We start from the raw sequence: 27,643 nt of genomic DNA, 5'->3' as shown, positions 1-27,643 counted from the left end.
GGGGCGTGAGCTGTGCCTAGGAAAAGGCAACTGTACCCCAACAGAGCCAGAGGGGAGGCTGGACTGAGCCTGGGGCTTTGGAGAGTCGTTGGCAGCAAAAATTCTGCCTGGTTCATTAGTCTGTGAGGGGGCTTCTGCTTCAGAAAACTAATATAAGAATACTACCCTGCTACCTTTAGCATGATTTTCAACGTGAAGATAAACATGATTAAGAACTGCATTAATTTGCTAATGGAATAAAGCTCCCACCCCCACTGACACAAATCCGCAGTGTTGGGGAGCATGGGGGTACAGGGTTGGGGTTGCTGAGGGTGCAGAGTTTTACCGATGGAACTATGGGATGGACCTGGGTTATCAATGGCCAGATCACTAACAAAGAGCTTCCCAACACGCCCAATCCCTTATGAACAGCTCGGAGTACTCAGACCAATCCCGAGAGCAACACAAGATATACAACTTCGGTGTAAAGTTATTTTTCTGCAACTAATGTTAGAGACAACATCGTATAAACTGGATTCCCAGGGCAGACAAACTGATCTCGGGCTCAGCTAAATACTATCCCACTAAGCAGTAAGCAACTGAGGATTGGTGCTGACGCATGGTGTGCCATGGTTTGGAAATAAGCTCAGTATCATCAACCTCCAACATTACCACCAATTATTCCTGGAGTGGTGGCTGTAACGGGGCACGACAGGGCACAGGAACCCAGCACTGCTGCCCTGTTCAATACGCCCACAGACCAGAGCCCGAGCTTGGGCGTTCCATGGAAGAAACAAGAGGAAGTTACAGCAGCGATTTTACCCGTAACTACACCACAATGTCTGCACCTCCAGCTCTGGGCACTTTAAAACGGCATCACTAAGTACATCATCTGAATTTCTAAGTAGAGGCCAGCTTCCCCCGGCACCTGCACTGCAGCCCAGCTCGTTACAGAGCAGAGCACGATCTGTAAGCCAAGCCAGCGTTCCTTCACCTGTGCAAAGGGCCAACGCAGATGGACAGAGGCTCCCAACTGACGAGCGAACACAGAGCATCACTCAGAGGTCAAATCTACCCCCAACTCAACTTGTAAGCTCAAGACTGTCAGCTCAAGACTGTGTATTATACTGGGAGCTGACATTTCGGATTTTATGTTGAAGATTTCAGTGACTTCTTGTTTTTTTAATCCAGAACCCTTCTGGAAGAAAAACACCTGTCTTGTACCCTTTAGAGCCTTATAAACTCACCCCAACTCTCTGCTTCTCTAATGCCGACATTCCCGGATGAACCAAGTACGCGCTGTACCAATTCTCCTTTTAAAAGTCACATTAATTTCTGGACAGGACCAAGAGAAATAACAACAGCACACAAACTCAACATAAAATGAGATTAGCAAAATTAACCTGGAAGAGGACTGGACTCCTTATGTCCCATTCATGTCAGCAAGTTCCAGGTTAAATCACATTGGTGCTCCTAAAAATTCAGCTCAACAAGGTACCAAAGACTGCTGCATCCCAGCTGAGGAATTCTGTTCAGACTTACTGCTCAAATTCTCAGTACTTGTACCTAGAACTGTTTTGATGAACAATCTCCCAGTCCAGTTACTAAATGAGGAGGAAGCAGCCTCGCTCGTTCGCTATTTTAATCATTTAAATAAATGTAAAGCTGGTCTTTTTGGAAACTACATAAAAGTTAATGGGGCAGTGTAGGAAGCAATCAGCTGAACGTAATGTTTGCTGTCACTGAATCAGAAAGGTGCTAATTTGCTGCAATCTACGTGCATCAACTTATAATTATTGTTCTGAAATGATGTTTAAGCTCCTGTGGGGGCACCGCAGAACCACCCGGGATGCGCAGACACCAGAGCCAGGGTTATGGCTCCCAGAGAGGAGAAAAATACCTGTTTGGCTCTTTGGCAGTTGTAAGGAGACACAAAGGCAGGTCCAGGAGAGGGAATTTTACCCACCCAGTCAATAAAGGCTGAGGAACCGCGACGGATGGCTTGGAGAAAGCTGATCACACCACCGGAGTCAGAAATAGCTTCACCAGCGTGGGATGAGATGTAAGCATGAACTATTTTACAAGACAAGACAATAAGTAGGTTGAATAATTGGATGTAATCGATTTGACGATAGGAAGAATGGCAAATACTCAAAATGGTGTTTGGTTAATTGTTTGGAAGAAAGTTAAAATTTATCCTTTATAGGCAAGATGGAAAACATGGTCAGTTTATTCACAGAATCAGAGAATGACCAGGTTGGAAAAGCCCTTTAAGATCGAGTGCAACTGCTCCTCTCCTGTGCTAAACCGTATCTCCAAGTACAAGGAGGAAAACCCTTTGTTCTGCAAGTGAGAGTGGCGGGTGTCTGGCGGGGAAGCGAACGCGTGCTGGCGCGAGGGAAGGGGACAAGTGAGGATCAGCGATGACTGACTCCCGAATTCCCTCCTTGTCAGCACTGACTCGACATGCTTTCGCTCTCCATCTGTAAATTATAAACTACTTGTACACTCTAATAAGGCTGTCTGGGACCTAGCAACCACAAGCATTTTCAGCCTCAATAAAAAGTATGACAGATACACTAATTATTCCAACTGATTGAATATGTTAAAATGTAATTAACTAAAACCAATTAACACTATATACAACATAGGCTTTTCTTAGCTACAACAAGAGTTACCTATTTGGTAAGGCAAATATTGTCTTTGCATTGGGGTGCATTCCTCTAATTATAAGTTCAATCAGTGTTTTCAGGAAGGTTTAGTGGTCAGCTGTCCTGAAAGAGTGGAGAAGCTGGTATGAGTGACTGGAGCTCAAAGCGGGTCACTGATGACAGGCCGTCTGCTGCTGGCACTCAGCAGTCCCTGCACGATGACAGCAAGACAGGGAGAGCACTGCAACCGGGATTTATTATGGATTCAGAGCCCTGTTGCTCAGGAAAAGGGCTCTGAGATCCCCCAAGCCCATCACACACCTGCTGAAAGCCTCGCTCTGGCCTTGGCTGAGCCCGTGGGAACGCAAAGGCCACCCAAGCTCCTTCCCTGGGTGTTAACCAGGGCCCCAGACCCATTCGGACCAGGTGATGCTCCCTGTTGCCACTGCTGTACAGCACCTGCAGTCCGAAGGGATTAACAGCATGGGAAAAGCAAACCCCCCAAAGCCCCACACCACAAAGCCCCACACCACAAAGCCGGCTCCAGCCACCGCCTCCAAGACACTCAGCCCCACAGCCGCCCCTGCCGAGGACAGCAGCAGCACAGCCTACCAAAATCCCCAGCACAATACTTCAAGTACTTGCACAGCTTTAAGTTCCCCTGGACATCAGCCACCAAAGCGTTCTGTTCTCGCACAAGGCTGGCACAGACAGTCGGAGCTGCTACAGCCAACGTGTCCTCCCTACCCCATGACTCCGCTCCGTAGGTCCCCAACTGCAACTCCTGGGGCACGAGCACAATTCAGCACCGCTGCTCCAAGTGACTCTCCCAAGGTGACAGAGTAAATCAATGACCTGGAGCAGCACTGTGCATCTCACCTTCCCTGTGGACTGCAAGGCTTTGCCCAGCCAGAGGTACCAAACTCAATTACCTTGGTCAATCCCATCGATTCATCTGTGACTTGCTACAGGAAATTGGGTTTTGGCACTGCTGTACTAGGATCTGTCACAACAAGCAGTTGGAAACAGAGGTCTTCTGGCTCTACATGTGTGTGATTCTCACTGTAGTATCGCCACAATTAAACATACTCAGGTGGGGTTGTACGATCACCGTGACTTCTCTGCAAACAATGACATGGGGTTTGACACTGTAGAAAGGCATTCAACTCCTGTTGGAATCTGAATGTGCTAGCAGAATTACAGCAAGGTAATGCGGGAAAAATAGGAGGGGAAAGAAATGACAAGTCCCATCTGAAACCCTTGTATTTCTTCACATTTGATTGTTTTCTCAAACACTGAGCATCATCTTCCATCATCACCTCTTGTTGCGTTCTGCACTCTCATACCACAGCTGAATTAATTCTCCTTTTCCGCTTCCAGTGAATGCACCGCCCATGTTTTTAGGGCTTCTTATCAAAGCTATTTCCACCAAAAGCCACCAAAATCCTTCCTCCTGCCTGTCACCCCTCCTGGAATCCAGACGATGACCTTTTAATTGCCTCCTGGCACCAACCCGGGCGTTCCTCATGTGAAAAAAAGTGGGGAAAAACAGTCTGATGTTTTGTTTTCACACGCTCTGCCTGCATCTTACCACCACAGAAGCAAGCATCTGACGACAGCAGATGGTACAGAATGCAAAGCCCGCATCCGAGTCAGAGGTTAGCTACAACCCTGCAGTGTCGGGGAGCTGCGCAAGGCAGAGACGGGAGAAGGAAGAAATCACAGGGCTGGGGTGGCACTGCAGCCCCAACAGGGATAAGGGATCAGGAACAAGCTATTCCTGAAAGCTGTGGAGGAAGACAAATGGACTTGACCACAAAATACGCAACGTGGCCAAGAACGGACAGGTTTCCAAACCATGAGCTGACCCCTTACATGAGAAACAAGGCTGAAAGTCAAGAGGTGGCAGGGGATGACCCAAAACCATCAGCCTTTGGAGTATTGTGCTCCACTGGCTTCTCTTCCATGCAAATGTCCTTTTAGGAGTCTTTCAGATGAAATTACCAACCAAGGACTGGTGGGTCCTCTGAAGCTTGTTCAACATCATTTCAGCAAGGCACAGGTCTTCCTCCACGGGCTTCAATCATGACAGCACTGCTGCTTTCAGGTTAGCTAGCTGGGACGCCACATTCACGTTAGTAACAGAAGATCATGACCTGTAACTGCAGAAATGCAATTCTGTGATCATCACTTCTCATCACCCGACTCTGGTGTCACTGGGGGTACAGGGCAGTGTGATAAATTAGAGTGTTTTCTTTCCTTTATTCCATGTTGAGTCTATTCTGCCCGTGACACTGAGTGCAGAATGATCTCTCCCTGTCCTTATCTCCACTCCTGAGCCTCTCAAAATCTATTTTCTCCCCTGTCCAGCTGCAAAGGGGAGTGATGGAGCAGCTTTGGTGGGCACCTGGCCTCCAGCCAGGGCCAAACCACCACACTCTCACATTCCAACCGCTCCATTCCAACCCGTTTGCACCTGAAAGTGACACACCCTGTACCAAGAGTTTGGGATTTAAACTAAATCACAGCTATTCCACTCCCGTGCTGACTTGGAATCTTGCCTGTGACCAGGCTCAGCAGTGACTTTATATTCAGTTCATCTGCCTCTGCTCTCACCACGTCATTAGCTGCTCTGTTTCCCTCACGCTGCCCCACTACCTGGATGAGGTGTAAATTATCTGCTAGGGAAAATAAATAAATAAATAAATGTTTATACTTATCTTTGTTTTGCTTGGCAATTTAAAACCGAGGCTGTTGAGCATTTAATTTAATGAGGCCAAGTTCTGCATTTTACATTATGTAAAATAATTACACTTTAAAAATTACTGCCATACAGAACATTATGGAGAAACCTGTTAGTGCTAAAATTATTCTATTTATGTAGACAAACTTTGAAGTTTATTAATGAAAGTTTGCAGCTGCTCAGCTGATTAAATAAATTATGACTAACTTTTCATGCTCGCTTCCTCGAGCAGGCTGCTCTAGCCAGGGCAGCTCTATGAAGCTCCCAGTGCAGGAGGATGCCTGGCATATTACACAGGCACCTGAAATAGTAAGTGGAACTCATACCACCCCTTATTCTAAGGGGGTTTTAGATTGTGAACAAATTAATTAACTGTTGCTGTTTGTTTGGAGATGCAGATGAAAAACTCTGAAGAATTCCTAAGACCACAATCTGTCTGCGAGTAACCTACAGACACCAGGTAAGAGGCTATCTAATGGTATTTGACTCTGACTGATCAGAACATTTAAATGAGTGATGAAATGGAGAGTCACTTTCTCAGCCTGGTACCCTGTTCCCAAATTTGCAGGAGGTCACAACTGGAGAATAAGAAAAAAAAAAAGGGGGGGGGTGGGTAGAAATCCAACCCAGAACTCTCCCAATCTACTTCTGATGTTCCAAAAACCTCCGGACGCAGCGGCAGTGCCAAGGGCTGGAGGAGCATCAGCCTCTCCCTGTGAGCCTCAGCCAGTGCTGGATGGTCGAGAGAGAAGATGTAAATGCCTCAAGATGAGCTGATGGGAGATGAAACAACATTTGATCCAGCAGTAAGAAATCTGAAAGGCTTCCTGCAAAGATGGAGCATAAGCCAAAAGGAGGGAAACTTCACCTGAATGCACAATGAGCAAATCACCTCAAGCACTTGGGGTTATGGGCAGGTACAAATTCCACTCATTACCCGGTTCCTTTTGGGCTTTCACCCATCCAGCTCTTGGAAAGAAAGAACAGGCAGTAACTCAAGTGCATTCTAATGGACACATTAGGGAACGTGGTACCTTGTTTTCCCAATCTGCAGAGGGCTGCAGAGCTAATGCAAACAAATCCTCCTTCTTGGAGAAGCAATCTTCCAGCCTCTCAAAACCAAGAGGGCACAGCAGCCCTGGATCGCTGAGGTCAGGCAAGGTTTCTTCCGCAGAGTTTTGCCTTGTGAACAGCTGAGAGGTAAGTTGTTTGAATATATTATATTAAAATTATAATACATTATCCATATTATGTATATGGATACAGACAGACAGGTATTGCTGGGTTTCCATTTGAGAACTAGTTATCTTTTCAAACAAGACTCCTGCAGCACAGTAGCCATGTATTTTCATACACTTATATCAGGCTGAAGCTACCTGCTCCTCTGCTGCTGAAAATCTGCTTCCATTCATTCAGCTGGCTCCAGCCACTGCTCGTCCTGTTAGGGCACTGTGGCATACTCTGTTAGACCATGCACATCTTTAATCTGTTCACACAGCCTCTAAGCACTGATGCTAGCAAATAAACTCCTTTTTCTACAGTCACTTCATGGCATTTCTGAATTTAAAGTGTGCTAAACAATCAAAACCAAAGTGCTTCACACCAGAATACTTCTGCTCTGTCAAATGCAAACTTCACCACTTCATGGACATCAGTGGCAAAAAGCTGGGCAAAATATCACATAAAAAATATAGCCCCAAAGAGCAACACAGTCGCTATTCTCCCAGGATGAGCAGAAAAACCCCCAACCCTTTTAATGGAACTAAACTGCTTATGCAGTAAACATCCCGTCGTGCAACCGCATCGCTGTGCCGGCGTGGTCTGACTGCTTGCCTGGGAGAATGCAACTCTGCAGAGATAAGACCTCCCACGCTTCATCCCTGCACTGACATTTACGGACACAACAGCAGCCCTGGTGTGTCGGGGAAGCAGAGCTATTGCGTAACACACATTACATCATGTGCTTACAGAGTGTGTACCTGCATCACTCCTCACGATGCACCAACACCCTACAGCCAGCATCAGCCACAGCCCTTGAAGGGAAGTTCCCTACCGCTTCCCCAGCGAGCCAGGAGCAGAGTGCCAGGTGATGCTGTCTGGCTTCTGGGGTATCAGTACATGGGCTCCGGTATAAAGGCAACACACTCAAAGGCTCAAAGGACTCAAACCTACCAGCAGCATCCATAACAGCTCTCTGCAGCATCTCAGCTCGTGGGAAGTGCTGCTCCTCCAGCATCCTCTGGCTGGTACATACTGCTGTCTGACTGAACTCAGGGGTCTGCTCTTGCACTGGACTTTGCTGGGTTTCCATCAGAAACCTCCATCCTACATACCTGACTCATGTCCCAACAGGAGCTGAGGATTTTCAGCATCTAAGCTATACACACTCTGCATTATCCAGGTAAAGGACACACTTCAAAATACACTTTGATTTGTAAGGACAACAGAATCCCTTTTCCTGTGGTGGTTTAAGAAGACCCATCTTATTTCTAAACTTTACATCATACAACTAAGTGTTCAGTTCCTTCGGGAGCAGCCAAGAAGGAAAACCAGCAATTTGTGCACATTCAGCATGGGTCTATCTGTTTTTATACAGACATAACATCATCCTTATTCCCAATTCCTCCTGCATTTGTCAAGTCATACAGCTGCCTGACCAATTATTGACATCCCCAATGCTCATGGCACAGACAGAAGCCCAAGACCACGAACTGTAACAGAACATGAATCTGGAAACAGCCTGGGATAGGATGCAACACAAATTGCCATAATAACCACTGAAACACAACAATGAACCTTCCCACAATAAATCCACCTTGTCCCATCCGTGCACACTACAGCAGCACAGGTGAGTGGTCGAGTCCATCCAACAAGGGTTCTTGTAGCAGAGCTGCAGTACTTGGTGAAGACACCAACACATCACCAAAGGTCAGGGCTGTGAGGGCACCCCAAAGAGATGGATGAAATTTGCAGTATCTGACGTGCATCAGAACGAAATAATCAGCTAAAGGTTAATCTGTAACTCGTACACTTACAATGTTCCAGCCTTGCTCCCACCGAGCGTGTGCTCCGAGTGACATTTGGCACATCAGAGTGACATTATGTGCCACATTTGTCATTTCAGAGATTAATTCTGTGTGTTGCCAACTTTACATCAAGCAGTAAGTACCAGAGAAACTGCTGAGCAGAGAGAACTGTTGAAAACCCTCTGGGCGAGATTCCTCAACCTCTTGTACGAAAGTTTTTGTGCCTCTAAGAACGCAGCTCTGCCCATTCTGGACATGTGGAGCTTCTTGCCTTATGCGCCACTAAACCAGCATCTCTCAGAGAAAATAATCCTATTTAATGGCTTTTATTACTAGACTTTAAATATTATTAAACATCTTGGATATTTACCTAGCATCACGCTGGCAGAGACATAGATGGTGTTTCTAAATTAGGTATTAACATGCTTCTGAGCAGCCTAGCCACTGGGATTTTTCACTGTATTTACAAGTTTTTCAACAATCTCCAGTTTTTATTTTGTTACTTACAATTAATAAACATTGCCCACATAAAATGTGATTACTGGACCAGCAAAAAGCAGCAAATCAGTCCCTACAAAGGCATAATCCCTGTTCTGAGAGTCCGTGTGGAAATATTTCACAGTAAATAGGAGGAACCGTGTCTTGCTTCCCTAAATATCATCCAGTCCTCACAATTCAGTGAGAATCACACCGAAGAAATCACCTAAAATCACAGCACAGGCTATTAGGAACAGGGTCTGCTTCTCCTTCAAGAGCAATAAATAAATTACTGCTTACAATATGATGAACGTACCCTATTAAAACATTTAACATTTCAAATCTCTATATATCCTGCACTGTTTAGATCAAAAGGGATAAAAAGCGAAGGTGCCATGAGAAGCTCCCCAGTTCAAACTGTGGGGCCTGTCGCAGGGTGTGTTATCACACGTCTCCACCAGTCTCATGGACTTCACAGTCCTGTAAAGTTTGCGCAAAAAAAAAAGTAAAGGAAAAACATTTGACCACAATTCCTGTTCAGAAACACGTAAACTTGGAACCACTCCAGCCTCAAAAGCTGCAGCATTCCCCCATCAGTATGTCATGGGGACAATATCCATGGTTCTCTCTCCCTTTGCTGCTTCTCAGGATTCCTTCAGCCAGGACAAACTGATGCTGTTCACCAGGCTGTGTATCAAAGCATCTGCAAATACCAACACATTTATACACCCAGCAAATGTAGTACTTGCATAAAAGGTCAATTTGGCCATCAAATTTATCTGCGATGAACCCAGACAAAGACCTAGAATTACAGTTATAAACCCCAAGCTCTTGGTACCGCAGCTCAGCAATGATCACTCATTTCCGTGGATGAAAGACCAGCCGTGCAAATCTCTAGGTAGAGGCTTCTCAGAATGAAAGGCAATTATTTGGGGAGAGAGAGTTACTTTAAACAACATAGTGATTGAAGCATCTCTCCTACATACTACATACATTTATCTTTGTTTGCAGGAGCAGCCAGCCCTGAGCCTCAGCCGATCCCAGTTAAGGAACACACTGCTCCAGCGCCACAGAGCCAAATCCACACCAAGGATCTATTTCTGTGTGGAAGAACTTCCATTTGTCTATAGTAACTGCAGACTTGTTTGCAAATTTACTTAATTTAAGTCTGTTTCCCTTTCTCCCATCCCTGTAACAACTGCCCAACAACCAGTGGAAATCATTGTATTTTGCTTAATTTCTATTCAATGGGAATAACTTGACTGCAGTGAGCTCTTCCTCTGCAACTCCACAGCGCTGATGTGCACCAGCCATTTCGTGTGCGGCACATAGTGCCACAGAACAGCTGTCTCCAGCCTCCTTCTCTCTATTTGCATATGGGATAATTCAGAGAAATCAGCCACGAAGCAGACCGTAGCAGGAAGGGCTGGTTTCACCGTGTGCAGACAGGAGCACTGCCCGGTTTCTCTGATTCACAGCCTTGACTCAGCTCAACAACTTCTCTTTCCTCATTAAATCCCCATCACTAACGTACCTGTGCTGTTCTCACATGTTCTGGGTAGTTAACTGGTGAAAATAGAGCTGAAATGTTGTGATTCCAAACAGAATAAAGCAGTTGCACTGTGCAGCTACTGGGGTTTGTATTTTCAGTTGAGGGGAAGAGGGCACTCATTTGATCGACTTGTCTTGCTGGACCATCAAACCAGGAGTACGGAAGACACACCGGGGCTCAGCAGCTCCGCTCTCTGATTTTTGAGGGTGTCCACAACAGGGAGCAGACTAAGGACTTAGGAGCACTAAGATGAAAATTTCCAGGACACTGACAGGTGAGCGAAAACCAGGAGATGTAAAAGCCCAAAGAGATGTCTTCCCGAAGCCATTATTAGCAGTAAACTTCATTTCAGTTCTCAAATAAAACAGAGCTCGCCTCTTCGCAGCCTCACCATTGCTGTTCCTTCCCTTGCTGGAGGGAGCACAGATAAACTGATGAACTCGTTATGCTGCACTGGGTAATGGAGATAACTCACCTCCCTGTCTCCTCTGCAAACCTCAGTTACGTAACTCCCACGAACGTGGAGATCTCTACCCAAATGTAGAATCACCATCGGGCACTCCTGCCACTACGGGAAACTATTTTTAGCACCTATAGATCTGCTGCATCACTCTAATTTTAAGCCAGTCACTAGCAAGTGGTATCTGAAAAACATGATTATTTAGGCACGGAGAGGAAGCAAGGATGTCTCTCTTTCTATTCAGAATATTTAATTAAACCAAGAAATAGGCACCACAGAGCATAATTAGGGCTTTCTTCCTTGAAGTATAGTTTACAGTGCAATAAATAAGGGGTGGGGAACGGGTATGTGCAATGAAAGCATGAGGCAGCTCGAAGTGGAATGAATAAATAATGATTATATTCCAGTAATGTACTTAAAGATATTAAAATATGTAACCATCCACTTATAAATAAAATTAGTTCCTTAAATACAATATTAAAACTGTCTGGCCAAGCATTAGCTGGACTTAAAAGTCAGCGTTTTCATCACAAAAGCCCCTGTATTTGCTCAAGTCCTTGAACACACAAGCCCTCACGCCATGAAGCCCTCTCCCCTCTTCCGAGCCCAGGATTAGCAGCCTAAACATAAGAGGTAACTCTTCCCCTGCGTTTTGGCTACACAGGTATTGTTTTTCCTCCGTTCAGTGATAAGCCCTCTTAGCAGAACCCCAAAAAGTTGAAGAGTCAGCTCCAGCAACACCTCTCCTCGAGGGTCAGCGTCAAGGTGACAGGTCCCTGCATTATGACTGCACCACCACCACATTCCACGACAGAAACCCCAGCTGCGTGTGCTGGGGAATTCTGCCCTTCTCTGCACTCCCAACTACACCCAGTGAATCAGCCGTTTGCACTATTAATAATGGAAGCTGCAATTCCTTGGGTTTTCCTACCAGAAGAGAGACACAAACTCATCCCCTGGAAAGCTGTGAGTGAAACTTTCATCAGGGAATAGTGCATGTGGTATTTTCATGTTGTTAAGATTTCCTACAGAGCCAGCCATCTGTTTTGAGGTAAAACCATTGTGGTTTGCAATATGGAGGCATTCTAATTAATGAAGTAAAAAATAGCAATTTGGCTTAAGAGCCTTTGGCAATTCATAAACACACTTAAGTCCGTCCCATTTATCATACAAGTTCCTCTCTTATCAAGGAAGGTTACTGGAGCAGAGCATGAACGATGGTGTTTATTGAGGGAGCTGCAACGCGGACCCAGCAAAGCATCACCCAGCAAGTGTCAGCATGGCTGAAACACCTCAGCACCCTTGCAGAAGTTGCCTTTCCCCCCACCTTCCTGTTAAATTTTTATGGCAATATGCTGAGAGGCAGGACCAGCCTCCTGTGACCTTGATGACTTCGAGACCTGCTATGGACATTCTGACACCCATCCACTAACCAGCTTTCGCCCACCAGAAGCACGGGCATCTTACACCATCACACACCCCACACACGTTCTTCATACTAATGCCACTTGGTAGAACGTCCCCCATTGCGTATTAGTCTCCACATGAAAGACAAAAGTCATTTTCTTCTTCCTTCAGAGCAGCACTGGCTTCAGTTCATCTCTGTCTCCACCACCCGGCTCCCCCCAGTCATTTGTTCCCCCCAACAGAGGAGCTCTTGGTTCTAAAGCTCTGACTCCCTTTTCACTCTGCATTCATCACACATCACCCCATTGGTTTCAAGCTAAGAAAGTCACGGACAGTACTTAAAGAGAATGAAACACAAAGTTATCCTGACCTTTTTTGGACTGAAAAAATAATTTGCAGAGTTCTGTCACCTTTTGTACCAGCTCCATGTAGTAATTAGCCCATGATAAGAGCTAACAGGAGCCTCGCACTCTGCCAGCGAGTTATCAGAGCACCGTGACAGGGCTGTTTACCAGCGTGGGTATCAGCCTCCCTATTGAACACATTTGATTGCCATTACTCCCCCTTGAAACAAATTGTCTCTCTGGAATTGCTGGACTGAAGATTAGCAATATACAATTAAGTTCTGATCATAGCTCAACTCGATTATGTGCTTTATGGATTCATCACCCTGCTGTCCCCAATACACTCAGCTACGGCTCAGTCCTACATGTTCCATCACCAGGTTTCCCTGTAGCTCCTGCCTGAAACTGCCCCAAGTCTAGAAAGACAACACCAAGATCTTCTAACAGGTTTCTCTATATAGAAACACCTTTTAAATAAATTCTTAGTGGCTAATCTTAAGTCCCTTTACATTATCCACATCCTTCTGTCACAGAGCTTAGAACAGTAACAACCACTGAAACCAGTGCAGGGACTCCAGTGTGTAATGCTCACACCCACGAATCCAATCCAGACCCTTTCCCCTCCTCCCATCAGCACAACCAGGGCACTCGTGGTTCCAGGAGGACACTAGGGCACTTCTTCATGACTTCTTTTAACATGATGTCCCCATCTTGCTTAGACTGGGGTTGGGGAGGGCGGGAGTCTATGCTAGGAGGGCATGGGTTGGTTTCTATACCAATCACATCCTAGTATATAGAAGGAAAAATAGATCCTTCCACATCAGAAAGATCTTGCAGCAAAAACTTCCACAATCCCCTCAAATAGGTCATTTAAAAATGGAAACTTTAGCAAAAATTATCCATGAGTTATCTAAAAATATAGCTGGTATTAAAAAGTCCTCACAGGCACGTTGAGAAAGTCAAAGGTTCTGTGCACGCGAGAGAAAGAGGAGAAACTGCTGAGGAGATGGCAGCTTAAAATCCATCCTCTTACAAAGGAAAGTAGTTTATCCATTAAAAATATTAATAAGTCCTGGACACTTACTCTTTAAGGAAAAAGGAAAAAAGGAAGAGCAAGCACAGCTCCAGAAAAGGAATGTAATAATGACATCCCGGGCACCTCATGCACTAAAGGGATGCTGGTATGAAGTTAAACATGTGTCTTCGCAAACCCAGGGGCTTTACATGCACAGTGCTGACCTGGGAGCTGCAAAAGCCACATGAAAAAAGCCACAGAAAAACCTGAAGCTGAGAAAAGGACGCAGGAGACGAGTTGTGTTTGATCATGTTTGTATCCATCACACATTCAAGTAATTCACCGTAGATTGGTGGGGTTTATATAAGCTGGTGGGTACTTAGTGCCCAAAAATCCCTCAAAGGTAGAAACAGGAATCATACTGGGAATAGAATTCTGAAGATGGAGCAATATGGGTTCAACATCTGTCGATGCCATAAACAAATGCAAGAATCTGTACCAACACTTCCCATGGATAAGTCACACTGAATATAAATAGTATTTATCTTTAGATACTGGGGAAAAATTGTGTTATGAAAAAAATCCCACATCTTTGGTGGAAATGTGGGGAAAGGCGTGCTTAGACTGGTATTACTGAGGAGGTTGTGATGCAAAGACATTTAAAATTAAATCTTCTAAAGTAACAACCTAATAACACCTTCTGCCACCCAGCTCCAGCCTCACCTCGACTTCTAACGCCACATTTAGCAGCTTCAACTGGGGACAGGGGCTCCCTCTGTCCCACACAGCAATTAATATTCCTTCCTTCCACACCATTTCATAATATTCAAAGGACACGTAGGAAAACCTTCCTTCCCTCTCCCCAAACAAACATAAAACCCACGACTTTTGCCTTACAGCATCTGCACTACGTGCTTTGCCACTCAAAATTTCTATTCCATGTTCTTTGTAGTACCCACACTGCATAAAAAAATGACGTATTATTGCTAAAAAGATTATTCTCTCGTGGTCTCATTGAACCTATTCTTACAAGTTAATCAGAGAAAAGACACTGAAGCATAAGCCTTTCACAAATCTCTTGATAGGCAGACTCCAAAAAAGCTAAATTTAGTACTACAAGTTGTAAAAAGCCTCCTTGAAAGAACATTGGGGTTTTTTTTTTCCTTCTGAAGAGCTGAATTCATTCCCCAGACAAATTCGACTCGCCTGCCCCCGTGAGTCACGGGCTCCTGCTGCCACGCTGCACGCCGGCACGTTACACAGGGAGAGGGGAATCTGCCCCGTCCATCCATCGATGGTGCTTACTGCTTGGAAGAATCTTCCTGGAATTCTGTCACGTCACAGGGTGTGAAAATTCACCATTAATTAGTAAAGGAAATTACCTACAGCTCTCTGTGATTGGCATCGATTAGCGTGAAATCATTGCAGGCTGATTTCACTGGAGAAAGAAATTACAGGTGCAGCCTGAGGTTTACCCTCAACTTTTCTCCATTTTAACTATTTTTGCCTGCTCATTTTGTGCCACATCAAGCTCTGGTTAGAAGCATACACACACTCAGTATTCAACACACGATGGAAACATGACAGAAATCAACATGCAAAGGTGCAGTGTTTCTAAAAGAGCGTGTTTAGAAACATTTGATACTCAACAAGCTTCCAGAACGGGAAATAACATTCCTTTTAGTTTGCTTGGATAAACAACAGAAATCCATTTTTAAAAGATGAATCGTTTTTCTTTCAAGCCCTTTAAGCTGAGGAACCCAAGGTCGTTCCTTACCTGGAACTGGGGCCAGGCTTGTTCCAGGACAGAAAGCTGCAGCTCAGGCAGGAGGCTGCTGATTTTACAGGCAGAGCAGTTGAATTCACTGATTTGTTCCTGACTTGTTTGCATTTCTGAAACTGTTACAGGTACAGTAACTATCCTGGCAAGGACATTCCACATTCCCAACAGTTTGACCGCCCAGAACTGACGATGCTCTTTCCCTCCAAAGCAGGAGTGCACACTCTCTGTGAGCTGCGTAGGAGATGCTGCTTCTTTGCCTTTTTCTTTTTCTGAGGAATATGAGAAGCCAAGGTCACTTGACATGGAAAACTGTGACTGTCTCTCCTGCAGATCACCGTGGATTTCAGCCCAGCTTCTGATATAGGATTTATCAGTAAACGTCCACCCCCTCTGCTGGTTCAGCCAGCACAAGGCAGTCATAGGTGTCCAACACATGTAACATCCCTGCTAACGTATGTACCACCAACTCCCAGAGGTACCCACAGTTACTACCATACATGTATTTTATTCTCTCTCCCTTGCACACCCATGCCACTTCAACCTGGCTGTAAGGGTGTACCAGTGTATGTCCTTCCTGCTGTGATGTAACTGTCCCAGCCAAAACCAGCACGCTTTCTTAGCCAAAAAAGATCTGCTGGATTTAGGAAACAGAACTGATGCTTCTGGTTTGCTCCGTGCCCATGCAGCGTGGCGTCTTAAAGCTCCACACGTCCTCTCACACAGTATGCAGGAAGCCTGTTTTGATGAAAGCAGAAACTGCTTCAGTATTCCTCATCAGGGCATCCAGGTGTCTCACAGAAACAGCCTGCTCCACGGCAAGGGTGGGTGCTGCTCCCACTTTCAAAATGCACATCTGAGCTACACAGGTTACAGATGGTATTTCCACCCATTTCTGGCACCCAACTTCATTACAAAAGGGGGATTTGAGAGCGCTGACCATTCTTTGTTCTGCCATACATTCAGCTCTTGCTTTCTTTCAGTCTTCTCCTACCAGTATCAGACACATAACAACCAAATACCTGTCACAAAAGGTCTGGAACTCCAAACGATGATTCTTTGGGAGCACCAGCCCAAGGAGCACGACACTGTCCATTATCTGTCCCTGTGCACTGGGCCAAGTCTGTCCCACGAGAAGGACTCTGTCCTTGTTGAAAGCTGCACGGTTCCTGTGGTTCACTGCAGTCCTCACACCTAGCAGCCCCTGCTGCTGCCCTCAAGCTTGGTGAGGATGCTCTCCACCCCTTCTCAGCTGGTTGCTAGAGTACCTCTGACGCCAGAATCAACCTCTGATGGACGTTCCTCGTACCTGGCCACTGGTTATGGCTTTGAACTTCTGATCACTCCTTCAAGCCTGACGGTCCAGCGGTCTCTCCTCCCACACTGCAATCCACCCACAGAGCCCACATCCCCTCCAGTTGGCCTGTGCCAAAAGCCTCGCTGAAGTCCAGGTAAGCTACATCCACCTATCCAGCCCCATCTGCAGAGCCAGTCACTTTGTCACTGAAGGCAACCAGGCTGCTCAAGCACAATAGGTACTTGGTAACTGTGTGCCAGCTTTCCCCATTGACATTCTTGTCTTTCAGGTCTGGAAACAGCTTTGACGTCTTCATAATTTTTGCCATGACCGAGTTGAGGCTGTCAAGCCTGTACTTCTCCAGACTCCTTCATTTCCCTTAGATGGGTAGAATGCTTGCCTCTTCCCAGTCCATGGGGACCTCCTCATGCTTCTTAGCACGTACCTTCCTGCTTCCTACATTCTCCTGTGAAGATACGGAGATGCCAGAAGCGAGCTCTGGCAGAAAGTGTCTGGAGAATGACCGGGCAGCTCCAATTCATAACAGCCTTATTACAGCTTTCATCCAACACTATCCACACTGATATTCTTCGCATGAAGAGGCTGTTCAAAGCTCTTCAAAGGTTTATTAGCAGTTATCAGCATAGTAAAAAGCCAGTTGTGTTCTTTAAGCAGTGTTCAGGGGTTAGTCAACTGGGATTAAAGCAGCTCAGTTGTACAATCAAACAGTTCTGTTTATAAAAATACCTTTTTGAGGAAAAAAAAAAAAACACACTACAAGGAAATGTTCATTTTTTAAAAAAAACTTCTCCCAACATTCACTATGCAGCTCCATTAAAATGACTGGCAAATGCAGTAGAAGCAACCACCACATAATACGAGGAAGAAAGATACTCCCACCATCACATGTCCCTCTTTTCTTCCAAGCTTGCCACCTTCCTTCTCCAGGAAGAAACAAGACTCACTTCCACAGCTATACTCTCAGCCCCAGACCCCCCCCCCCCACACACACCCTGTGCCTGCTCCCCCTGCTCGTTCCTGTGTGAAAGTGAACCTATTGCAGGAGAGCAGTCAAGATTCCACTCCCTTGTTGGCAGAAGGGATGCCCACATAAAGGACCAGTTGAAAAAGCCTTTTTCTTCTCTCTGGAAGAGAGTCTCTGGAGGTTTAAGAGCTCAGAGCAATGTGTAAGGAGGAAGAAGGGGAGATGGGTGCTGTAATGGCAGCAGCATTCAGAGTGGAGCAGGAAGGCAAATCAGCCCCTGCTATTAGAAGGGACTTCGGTGAATTAATCCCAGCAATCATATCTGTAGAATCACTAATGAAGGGAAAGGTTTGAGAAGGATTAAGGCTGATCTAGACGAACTTGAGAATGGGCTCACTGACCTAGAGATAAATCTTGGATAAAAACCAGCACATAGGAATACATCTGAAAAATACAACGTGGATCCCTGCAGAAAACAAGCACTTGTAGATGCAGCAATAGAGATAAAAGATGAGGAAAAAGGAAAAGAGCTGGCACCCAGCAGCTGTAAAGGAGGCAGTCCCCAGATAGCCAGGGCACAGCTTCCTCGCCTTTTTAGCTCCTTGACACAAATACAGCCATCAAGGTAGAAGAAATACACCAGACAGTCCTCTCACCTGACCCAACCCACACACCTTAATTTCACAGTTTAACCTCTCTGAGCATTCCAAGCTCTGATACAGGCTGCTCAAGTGACAAGGGAGGAACTGCACCTGCACCAAAACTGTACATCCACCCAATCTGCTGGGCTTGGCTCTCAAACCATGCCACGTACTCAACAGGACAGCCTAAGCAGGGGAAAGGGATTTACAAGTCCCCAGAATTTAAGCCTCAGAGCAAAGCACCCAAAATACAGCATTTCAATGACAGGGAGATACTGCTCCATCCTAACAATGAGATGTTAAGGAACACAGCAATCTTCCAATTCCCCCACAGAAAATACAGCCAAAAAATTAGGAACACTGAGAAGGAAAACTACAAGATGATGAGTATTCAAAGAAGATTTAACAGAAAGAAAATGCAAGATGTTGAAATATTCCAGATTCCAGAAGTAATGTGGGCTGAAATGTTCAGAAAAACAGAGGGAAGGGATATTGCAAGGTTTGAGAGCAGGGCCAAGGAAGAAAGGGGTTTATAAGCATACCCCAGTATGGGAAGTTAGGAGGGAAGGGTCAAGGCAAGGAAGAAGGCTGAAAATATGGCTCTGAAAAACTCTGCCTATGCAAATCATTTAACAGTGACATGTAACACCAAGAGATGACAACTGGGAAACACTGGAAAAGGTCTAAAAATCCCTCTCCAGAAAGAGAGGAGCATATGCATCTGACCTGATGCAAGCAACAAAAAAAGATAAACAAAACAATTAATTACATTTCAAGAGGGTGGAAAAGGGCACAAAAAGGATGCAAAAAACTCACAGAACAGTGCTTCAGGTAAGAAAGTCACTTTTTGGGCTCCAGGAACACAGGAGGTGGGTGAGGATATGCACTGCTTGTCACTCCTGGCAGGATGCAGCAGCCTGAGTCACACGCTTGTTGTTACAGCTGGTGATGTTCAAATGTGTGAAAATACTGGCAAGGCTGAGGCTGACAGAGCTGGATCGTCCCCCGCTCCCCCGTACACTCACACACAGAGCACAGAACAATACAGGTTGATAAACTCCAGTGCAACGGTGGAGTCAGTTTATAAGAGAGTTAGAAACACAGTGAAGGACTGGCAGGTTTAACGGCACCGCTGGCCCCAGCCATCACTCCGGGCTGCAGCAGGAGGACTGGCACAGGGAGCAGAGCCCAGCCCTTTCACACTTTGACACAAAGGTACCCGCATGGATTGTCTGGATACAGACTTCCCAGTCAGGAAACATACACGTCTGCCTACCTCTGGAAATTAAATTACAACAGGAAAACCATGAAGGCCATATTTAACTGCATTCAGATCACATTCCAGCCTTTAAAGCACTGCTGCCTGGTAGCTTTGCAGAATATCCATTGATGACTGAAGAAAATACAGCCTCATCAAGATCCTATTGCAGGCATAATGTGTCCTCAAGGCATTACTGTAAAATATCTCGAGTGCCCTTGAGTCACAAGAGAATTTTTGTTAAGACAAGAGATTAAATAATGTGCACGAACACACACACAGGGCTGCACAGCACACAGTATGCTGCTACGAAATACTATCAGCTGAGTTCTGAAAGTACACACACACAAAATTAACCACAGGAGATTACAGGATCTGATGCTGCAGTAGAAATTCATTTATTTTAATTGGCATTACTCCGTGTAACTGTACATTCATACACACATAATTGGTTTCTTCTTTTATAAATATTTTGTGTGCTCCTGAACCACAACACCATAAAGAGCACCAAAGGAAAAACCCACCCCAGCTGAGTCAAAATAAATCTTAACCACAGTTCTGCAGGGAAGTTGCTCAGCAGTTTCTGCAGGAGGAGGAGTAAGAAAGCATTTTCCTGTTACCACTACCAGTGCTCTTTTGATCATGAAGAATTATCAAAACCACATCACAACATCCAGGGCTTGTCAGCTTGACTTCACTGCCCTTGTTTGCTACTGACTATGCTACTGCGAATGAAAGGAACCGCAATGAAGGGGAATTTCAAAGGCCAGAGGATTCCCCAAGAAGAAAACCACAACACCTTTAACCCTGCTTCAAAGGTTTGCTCCTGGCACTGGAACACAAAGTGACCAGGAGCGCAGGGAAGATGCACACACTGCCAGTTCAGCCAAACCCAGGCACACCGGAGGGACTCGAGTGGGAGGTCACTGTCTCCGTAACCTAAAATCACTGCACGGAAGGTGACCAACAGCAGACCTGAAACCTCTGTGGCATTCCTTCCACAACGCAGAGGGTGTGATATGGAGTTTGTTCCCAGTTCCCAGAGAAGGGTGTAGTTCTGTGTTCAAGTTTCCCCTCTGAAAACGTTTTGCTGCAGAGCCATGTGTCATCAGGCAGCTCGTGCTCGGGGTCACACTCTCCTGCCATCAAACAGCTTCTGCAGCCACCAAGCAAGTCACAGCATCAGAAACATCAGGGAAGAGTCACACCCAACTGGTGCTGAGCAGTCTAAATATTGTTAAGGACAAGGTAAAAAAATTCAGTAGACACCTAACCTTTTTAAGCACTTGGCTTAAAACAGAATCCAGAAGCCCCAGTGACCCACCTCCACAAGAACACCCCCTGACAAGGTGAATGGTGAGGGTAAACATCATGGAGGTGAGCCCCAGGTCTGGAGCATGAAAGACTTGGCCTTAGCTGCTAGAGACAGACGTTTATTCAAGGGAGTGCCAGGACTCCTTGAGAGCTTTTCCTTCGCATCCCGAGACCGGGAAGGAAGGGGAGAAAGGGAGCACGGAGGGTTAGGGTAAGAAAGGCCAATGAGTAAGATGGTGAGCATCGGGTTGGGTTGTTCAGCCAGCTCAGGACTGCTCTGTCACTGTCATGGTGACAAATCCCTTCTGTATATTATTAGGTAAGTGCTCTTCTGTTTTTATCAACTTCTAAAGCACCCAATCTGTAGTTCACCAGAACTGCCAAACAAGTAAACAAAGCAAATTTCAGACCCATCTGCTACACAGAAACGTACACAGGAGACTTATTGATGTTTTTTCTTGCTGTGTTGCAAAGAAATACAGAATTAAACATATTTATTACAAAATCTAAGCAGCAATGAGATCATCCAGTGTCGCGTTCTAGTTTGATAGACTAACACTTATCTGACAACTTATTTTCCAACGGAAGGATGTTTTCCATTTACACACTGTTAATCTAACAAACCTTATCATCTCCTTTATTGCCTTTCCTCCCCTGAAGAATGCCAAACACAACTTCTCGATAAAGCAACTTATTTCAAAGGCAGACTTGTAATAACATATATTAACCATGTGGTACAGACATTAGGCATTAGAGAAAACCTCATCTGTTCAGTGCTGTCACGTTGTTTTCCAAGAAGACCTATCGTCTCCTCTGTTCTGCTCAAAGATGGAAGGGCAGCCCTACCAGCTCTCATTAGTTCAGAGCCAACGTTTCTCATTCAGGGAAGCAGAAACACCTATTTGCAAAGCTCTGTGTAACAAGATCCTCAACGCTGCTTGAGAGATAAGCCAAAAGGGATACGAGGGACTGAAAAGAGAACCTCTAACAAAGATACAACCACAGTTTGAGATTATCTGTCTACATACAGCTCTCTAAAGGTTGTGAGTTATCAGAGGACTTGCACCTTCCTGGGCTTCAGGTTGTAAAAGTGGTGCTTCGGAGACACAAGATCACCAGAGGACAGAGCCACCAACTCGTGTCTTCACCTGGCTCTGTACAGGTACCTTCCTCAGGGTAGGAACTCCTGCAATGAAGGCCCTAAGGAGAGAAAGCCTCCTTCACAGAAGCAGCGAGTGACAACCAGAACCTCAGGCTCCCATCACAAACACGGGTGTTTTTCCCTCTCTAGGAGATACACTCTTATTACAGAAGCTCACACAAGGAAGTCAACACCATGATGTGCTGCTTGAACCCTTCATGAGAAACACCTCCAGGATCAACCACCACAAACTCTCACCAGAAACCGGACTCTTAATGACAGTTAGAACGAAGTCGGTGCTGCTACAAGGCAACTTCAGGACCCAGAGGAGCTGTACTGCTGAGGAACACAACCCCCCTTCCCCACCTAACACTGGCGGTACTGGGATATTATTAAAGGGTGTGGGGAAAACCCTGGCGCTGTGAGAAACACGTATGAACTTGTTTCAGTCGCAGGAGAAAAGACCCTTTTTGCCATTGCACTTGTCTCATTGTATCTCTGCATCCTGACTGGTGGTTTCCCATGGAACACACACACTGGCTGTTCCGAGACACACGCGCAGGGATGAACGCTGTATCCCAGAATACTCACAACGTGCTGCCAGATGGCTTTAAAAAGAAAAATCAAAGATCTAATTAAAAGCTCTTACACTGCCAGCACTCCGTTTTCGGAAACAAATACAAAAGTTAAATAAAAATGTTTTTAAAGCCTAACAATATTTCTGCAATGTTTTGCTTCACAATTCCAAACTCTCCCAGTCTCCATCCTGGATCAAACAGGCACATGAACCAGCTCTGACTGTGAGCACCTTTCCTGGCACGGGGGGGAGGAGGAGACGACTAACAGTGACAAAATTGGGCAATTTCTTCCCATTCCTCTCCCTTCCTCCTGTTAAATTTTAAAAACCCTGCTATCAGAAGTGTTACCTGTACTGAAGATTTTACTGCCACAAGTTACCACAGTCGTTTTCGGGGGGGGGAATTAATTTTCATGATTTCCATAACTGAAACATGTGAACCTTGATGTCAGTTTACTACAGGATTATGTATAAATATTATTTGTTTTTCCCTGCTTCTTACTTCTCCAATAAAACCAGTGTGGTTTACATACATTTCAAAATAAATACATGTATATTTTAAATATTAAATTGCAGCACAGTATGAAAACAACTCATGATGATGCTTTGAGTCTACACAATCATCTGTTCATTAAAAAGAAGTCAGACCCAGGGAGACCAACACACATGAAAGGGATACTTGCAAAACCATAAATAAAGGAGTTGAGATTTACTTACCACTGGACCTGTTTTTGCGGTTCGACTTCCCTCCTGTGAGAAGCATCTTGAGACTGTTTCGAAACATGGTGATCCTGTTCCACTTTCTGTATCCCAGGAACTGTGTAAAGCAAGAGAACAACGGATGTAAAAGAGCAACACATGGATTCGGTCAGCAGGAGAACATCACAGAGGGGAAAAGCAAACCAAGAGAAAACCTTAGAATGATGACAAACTCTTTGGGCAATGAATTTCCTAACGACAGAAATCAACACCCACATAAAGCCTACCAACCTGTTTGCTTTCGTTCATCAAGGCAACTCCAGCACCACTACCTATGGTGTCAAGTGATTCAACCAATTATCTCCCTAAACAGGGAGAGACGCAGCGCGTAGCAAACTCTGCCTCCCCTTCCCATTCCTAGTGCAGACTGCAAATGCTGTTGTCTTTAGCTCCTGGGCTGGCTGACTGTCAGATTCTTCTGTGAGCTGAATAAATTGTCATGGGGAGGAAAGCCACTCAAACCCAAAGTTAAGTGATGCAAAAAATCAAACAGAAACATGATCCATATATTTTCCTCACTCTATACGTCTCAGGGAAAATAAAGAAGTTGCCTCTGTGCTGAAGATAAAAGAATGAGCTTCTGGGTTCACCACACACCCTGACAGCTTGTTCTGGTGGAACATCCTCTTATTAAAGCAGGTAAACCATCAAAACAGCAACAACAAAAGCAGCTCCTCACTAGACCAAAAGCATCGTAAAAAGCCTTTGATCAGGGCATATAATAAACCACAGTTTTCCTTCTACTGCACACACAGCATTCCGTACTTACAAGGTACACGTTTCTCTTCTAGAGCTGTATAGCACGATTGGTTTTTCCCTGGGACAATATTAGGTTTTCCTTGGACAATGAATAATAAATCAGCAGAAGCTTGAGTTCCTTGACGTTTATGTAGTATTTAAGCCTGGCAGTGCAATAATAACCATCCGAAGAGCTGCAGATGCACCTGTACAGGCACGGAAAGCTCCTGTCATGTGAGCCACCGAGAGATGCCAGCACGCGAAGGCAGTGCTCAGAGCACACGTTACAACACTGGTACACATGGATGGATCACCTTAACTCTGGCCCTTCCTCTCAGGACAGCCCACTCACTAGATGAGCGACTCTGAGGTATGTTTATCTGCACGTGTGTGTATGCATGTAGGATATTAAACAGAAACACAGGAGCAGTATTTCCTCCGCACGTATGAATCACTCGAGCATCACCTGGCATCTTCTGAGGCTCGCACAAGGACACCAAAGCACAAGCAGCCAGTGTTTAGACTTAGTCCCAGGGCTCCTCAACAAAGCTCAGGCCTCTCTTCAAAGCATCCTACTGTTATATGACTACAAAAGAAACTTCCATCTGGGTGCAAACACAACTGTCTTGAATTGTAATTGTTTGTTTATTTTCTTCAGATGGCTGTTCCATCCAGCTTGCAGCACAAGAAAACTTCTGGGCTTAGATATCCTTCCTCTCTTACAATCTCTTGATGATAAACTCCTTCATCTACAATATGCTTCGCAACATCAGAAGTGGAAAATACGAAGGGGACATTAAATGTAAAGAGGAGGCAACAGAACTCCAAGTGTTATTTGTACTGGAACATGATAATATTATAATCCCTCCAACACCCCACTAATCCAAAGGCATTTATCTAGGCTTTGAGCAAGGCAAGGTGAAGGCAGGGAACACCTCCTGCTACTGTTTGGGAAACTGCTGGAGTCTGCATGCGACTTACTTCCTCCTCAGCAATACTGAGCCCTGTGCTGGAATCATCAGGTACATCTGACTGATCGATTTGATTTAGTTTAGAAGAAGCAGACTGAAGTGGTTCTTAGATTAAGCTAAGTGTCATAGCCAGAATGAAGACAGTTTTTATGAAGTCTATGAACAGAACGACGTACTATCACCTAGCAACATCTTTCCCAGACAGGCAAAACAAGGAGAGGTAGTTCCTTTGTGCTCTGTGACACACAGATGTAAAAACAGGGAGGAAAAAAAGTTTCTCGAGCTATCAGGGTTCATGAGGATTTTCACTGACATATCATGCTTGCAAGGATACACAACTGTGCTTCAACAACCACAACGAGGTCCTTCTGGAAGTGTAGCTGCAACAGCAAAGCACAGAGCAGAGGGGAGGCTAACCAGTGAGGAACTTACCCCTTCTGCAGGCAGGTAATGCAACCTGCACTGAGCTCCTCTACCAGACCTACCTTACCTGCCCCATCCTCGGGCAGCAACCGTAGTGCCACACGGCTGAGTAAGGGCTTGGAACCACTCCCACCAAAGACATCCTCAGTGTGTAACTCCAGCACAACAAGCAATGATGGGCCACTTGTAACCTGCCGACTTCAGTTACAGGTTTGATTCTCTAGTCACCCTGAAAGAAATGAGATTGGCCTCTGCTGCTGACGACAGAGTAACATCAGACTTCAACTATCCTCAGCCCTGGTTTTCATCTCTTACCTGTAGCTTTAAGTGCACTAGCTACCCTGTGCTTGCAGAAGGGCAAAAGCGGTTTGTCCTGTGCTCAGCTTGCTATTTCAGAGTTAGGTAAAAAGAGAACAAACAAAGAACAATCTTAAAGCATTTGGTGAGACAAGGGTAGAGGAGAAAGATCCTGCTAAAATCCCACTGAAGAAAAGCATGGGGTGTTTTCTTTTTCTTATTTGTTTGGTACCCATTTTGAGTCCCACCCAAGTCTGGAAGGTCAATCAACCTTTATTATAATGTTTTCCTCAGCATCAAACTCTCACGGTACCAGTGGAGAGTCCAGAACTCCAAAGCTCCTATAAACTCAGGTTTACGGACTATCCCCACCCCAGCCTGTGCTGAGAACGGACTGGAGCTGTGCCATCAGTATAACCTAATTAACCTAATTATGCTGAAAGAGCCAACTGGGCTGTGCCTGAACAGTGCCAAAGGTGAGGATGACAGTTTGCTAATGATGTTTACCTCCAGCCCTCACATGGCAAACCATGCCAGAAATTGCCGTATTGCTACTGGGATGGAATTAAGTCTGTGCAGGGAACACATGGGGCCCTGGAGCAGAGAGAGAACTGACATTAAGACCCTGAGTTACGGGATGTCTCAAGGACTGACTCCGTACTCTCAGAGCTCACCTAAAGCCTTGGAGGATGGCTGGATCCTTGGGACTTGCAGAGGCGGGAGATAGCAAGGAAGCCCTTTTAGAACAGACCTAGCTTACCCTCAGCTCATGACGTGGTTTCTCCCTGTGTCTTACTATGCTGTAGTACTCCGAGTGTAAGTGCTCACTAAATTTACATCCTGATGAGTTAAGGTTTTCACAGTATAGAGTACTGGCACCGGCAGGTCGCCAGAGCCAGCTGCTGTTTTCCTTTTGCAGGCACAACCACACAATCCTGGGCAGGCGTGGTCACAGCTCTTCCTCTGTGCAGGTAACAGCAACCCAGAAATAATATTTCAGAATAAGCACTCAATTAAAATTTCTTTTGGCCATATAAGTTTGTGGAATTAGAAGGATTAAATAGCAAATGGTATTACAATATTAGGAGGAGCTGGATCAGGATTTCTTCATACCCCAATGAACTCCTTGTACATCTTACAGTCCAGGTTAATTCCCTTCTCCAGTCTCACGAGCAGCCGTGTCAGCAGAAACTCAAGGCTCGGCATGCTGACGGGGATCCTCTGCACTCCTATTGCTGTGGGACACTTCTATCACCAAATCCAGCAACCAGGAACTACAACAATTTGTCTTCAGCTTGTAACTCGACCAAAACCAAGGCAGGCTGAACAAAAGCCTCCAGAGTCTCCACACAGTATTGGCAGAATAACGAGGTACCAACCACCTCGCTGAGCTCTGCTTTAGAGCATCATTAGCACCGCACAAAATTAGCCTTAAAAAAAAAAACCCAGTTCAAGAATCTTCTGGCTTATGGACAGACTCTACAACATGCTGGTTTATCTTCTAACAAAGATAGATTTCAATGGAATCCACAAACAAAAACAGTTCCTGGAGGATGAGAAAGCAGTAGTACAAATACAACGAGGAAAAAAATAAACCCAAACCCAAATGCAAGGGAGTAGAGAGAGACTGAATGCTGCAAGCTGCAACTTTACACCAAATGCTAAGCTTCAACAAGTCTGCAATGCCTCATTAAATCCTCCAGAATGACTAAGGCTGATTTCTTTTGTTTTCTTAATTTTAAGACAGAGTTTGTAGACCGGCTGCAAAAACTACTTCATATTTTGGGTGGCTACACATTGTTACAGCC

The 27,643-nt window shown here is 45.3% G+C and overlaps 1 protein-coding gene across 3 annotated transcripts in view; it reads right to left on the bottom strand.

Annotated features, from left to right (window-relative positions):
- TANC2 (tetratricopeptide repeat, ankyrin repeat and coiled-coil containing 2) overlaps positions 1-23,431 on the bottom strand; it is a gene marked incomplete at both ends in the record, with an annotated part of 127,322 nt that extends 103,891 nt beyond the window's left edge. For all 3 annotated transcript variants that reach the window (XM_084275465.1, XM_084275466.1, XM_084275467.1), the window contains one exon: positions 23,365-23,431. In XM_084275465.1, the coding sequence (XP_084131591.1) occupies positions 23,365-23,431 (67 nt within the window). The remainder of the gene's footprint in view (positions 1-23,364) is intronic.
- Between the last annotated feature and the right edge of the window lie 4,212 nt (positions 23,432-27,643).

This window comes from Gallinula chloropus (genome assembly GCF_964237585.1).
Source record: "Gallinula chloropus genome assembly, chromosome: 26".
In the NCBI taxonomy this organism is placed as follows: domain Eukaryota; kingdom Metazoa; phylum Chordata; class Aves; order Gruiformes; family Rallidae; genus Gallinula; species Gallinula chloropus.
The sequence above is the reverse complement of the archived record's forward strand: the minus strand, read 5'-3'. Positions and strand labels throughout refer to the sequence as shown.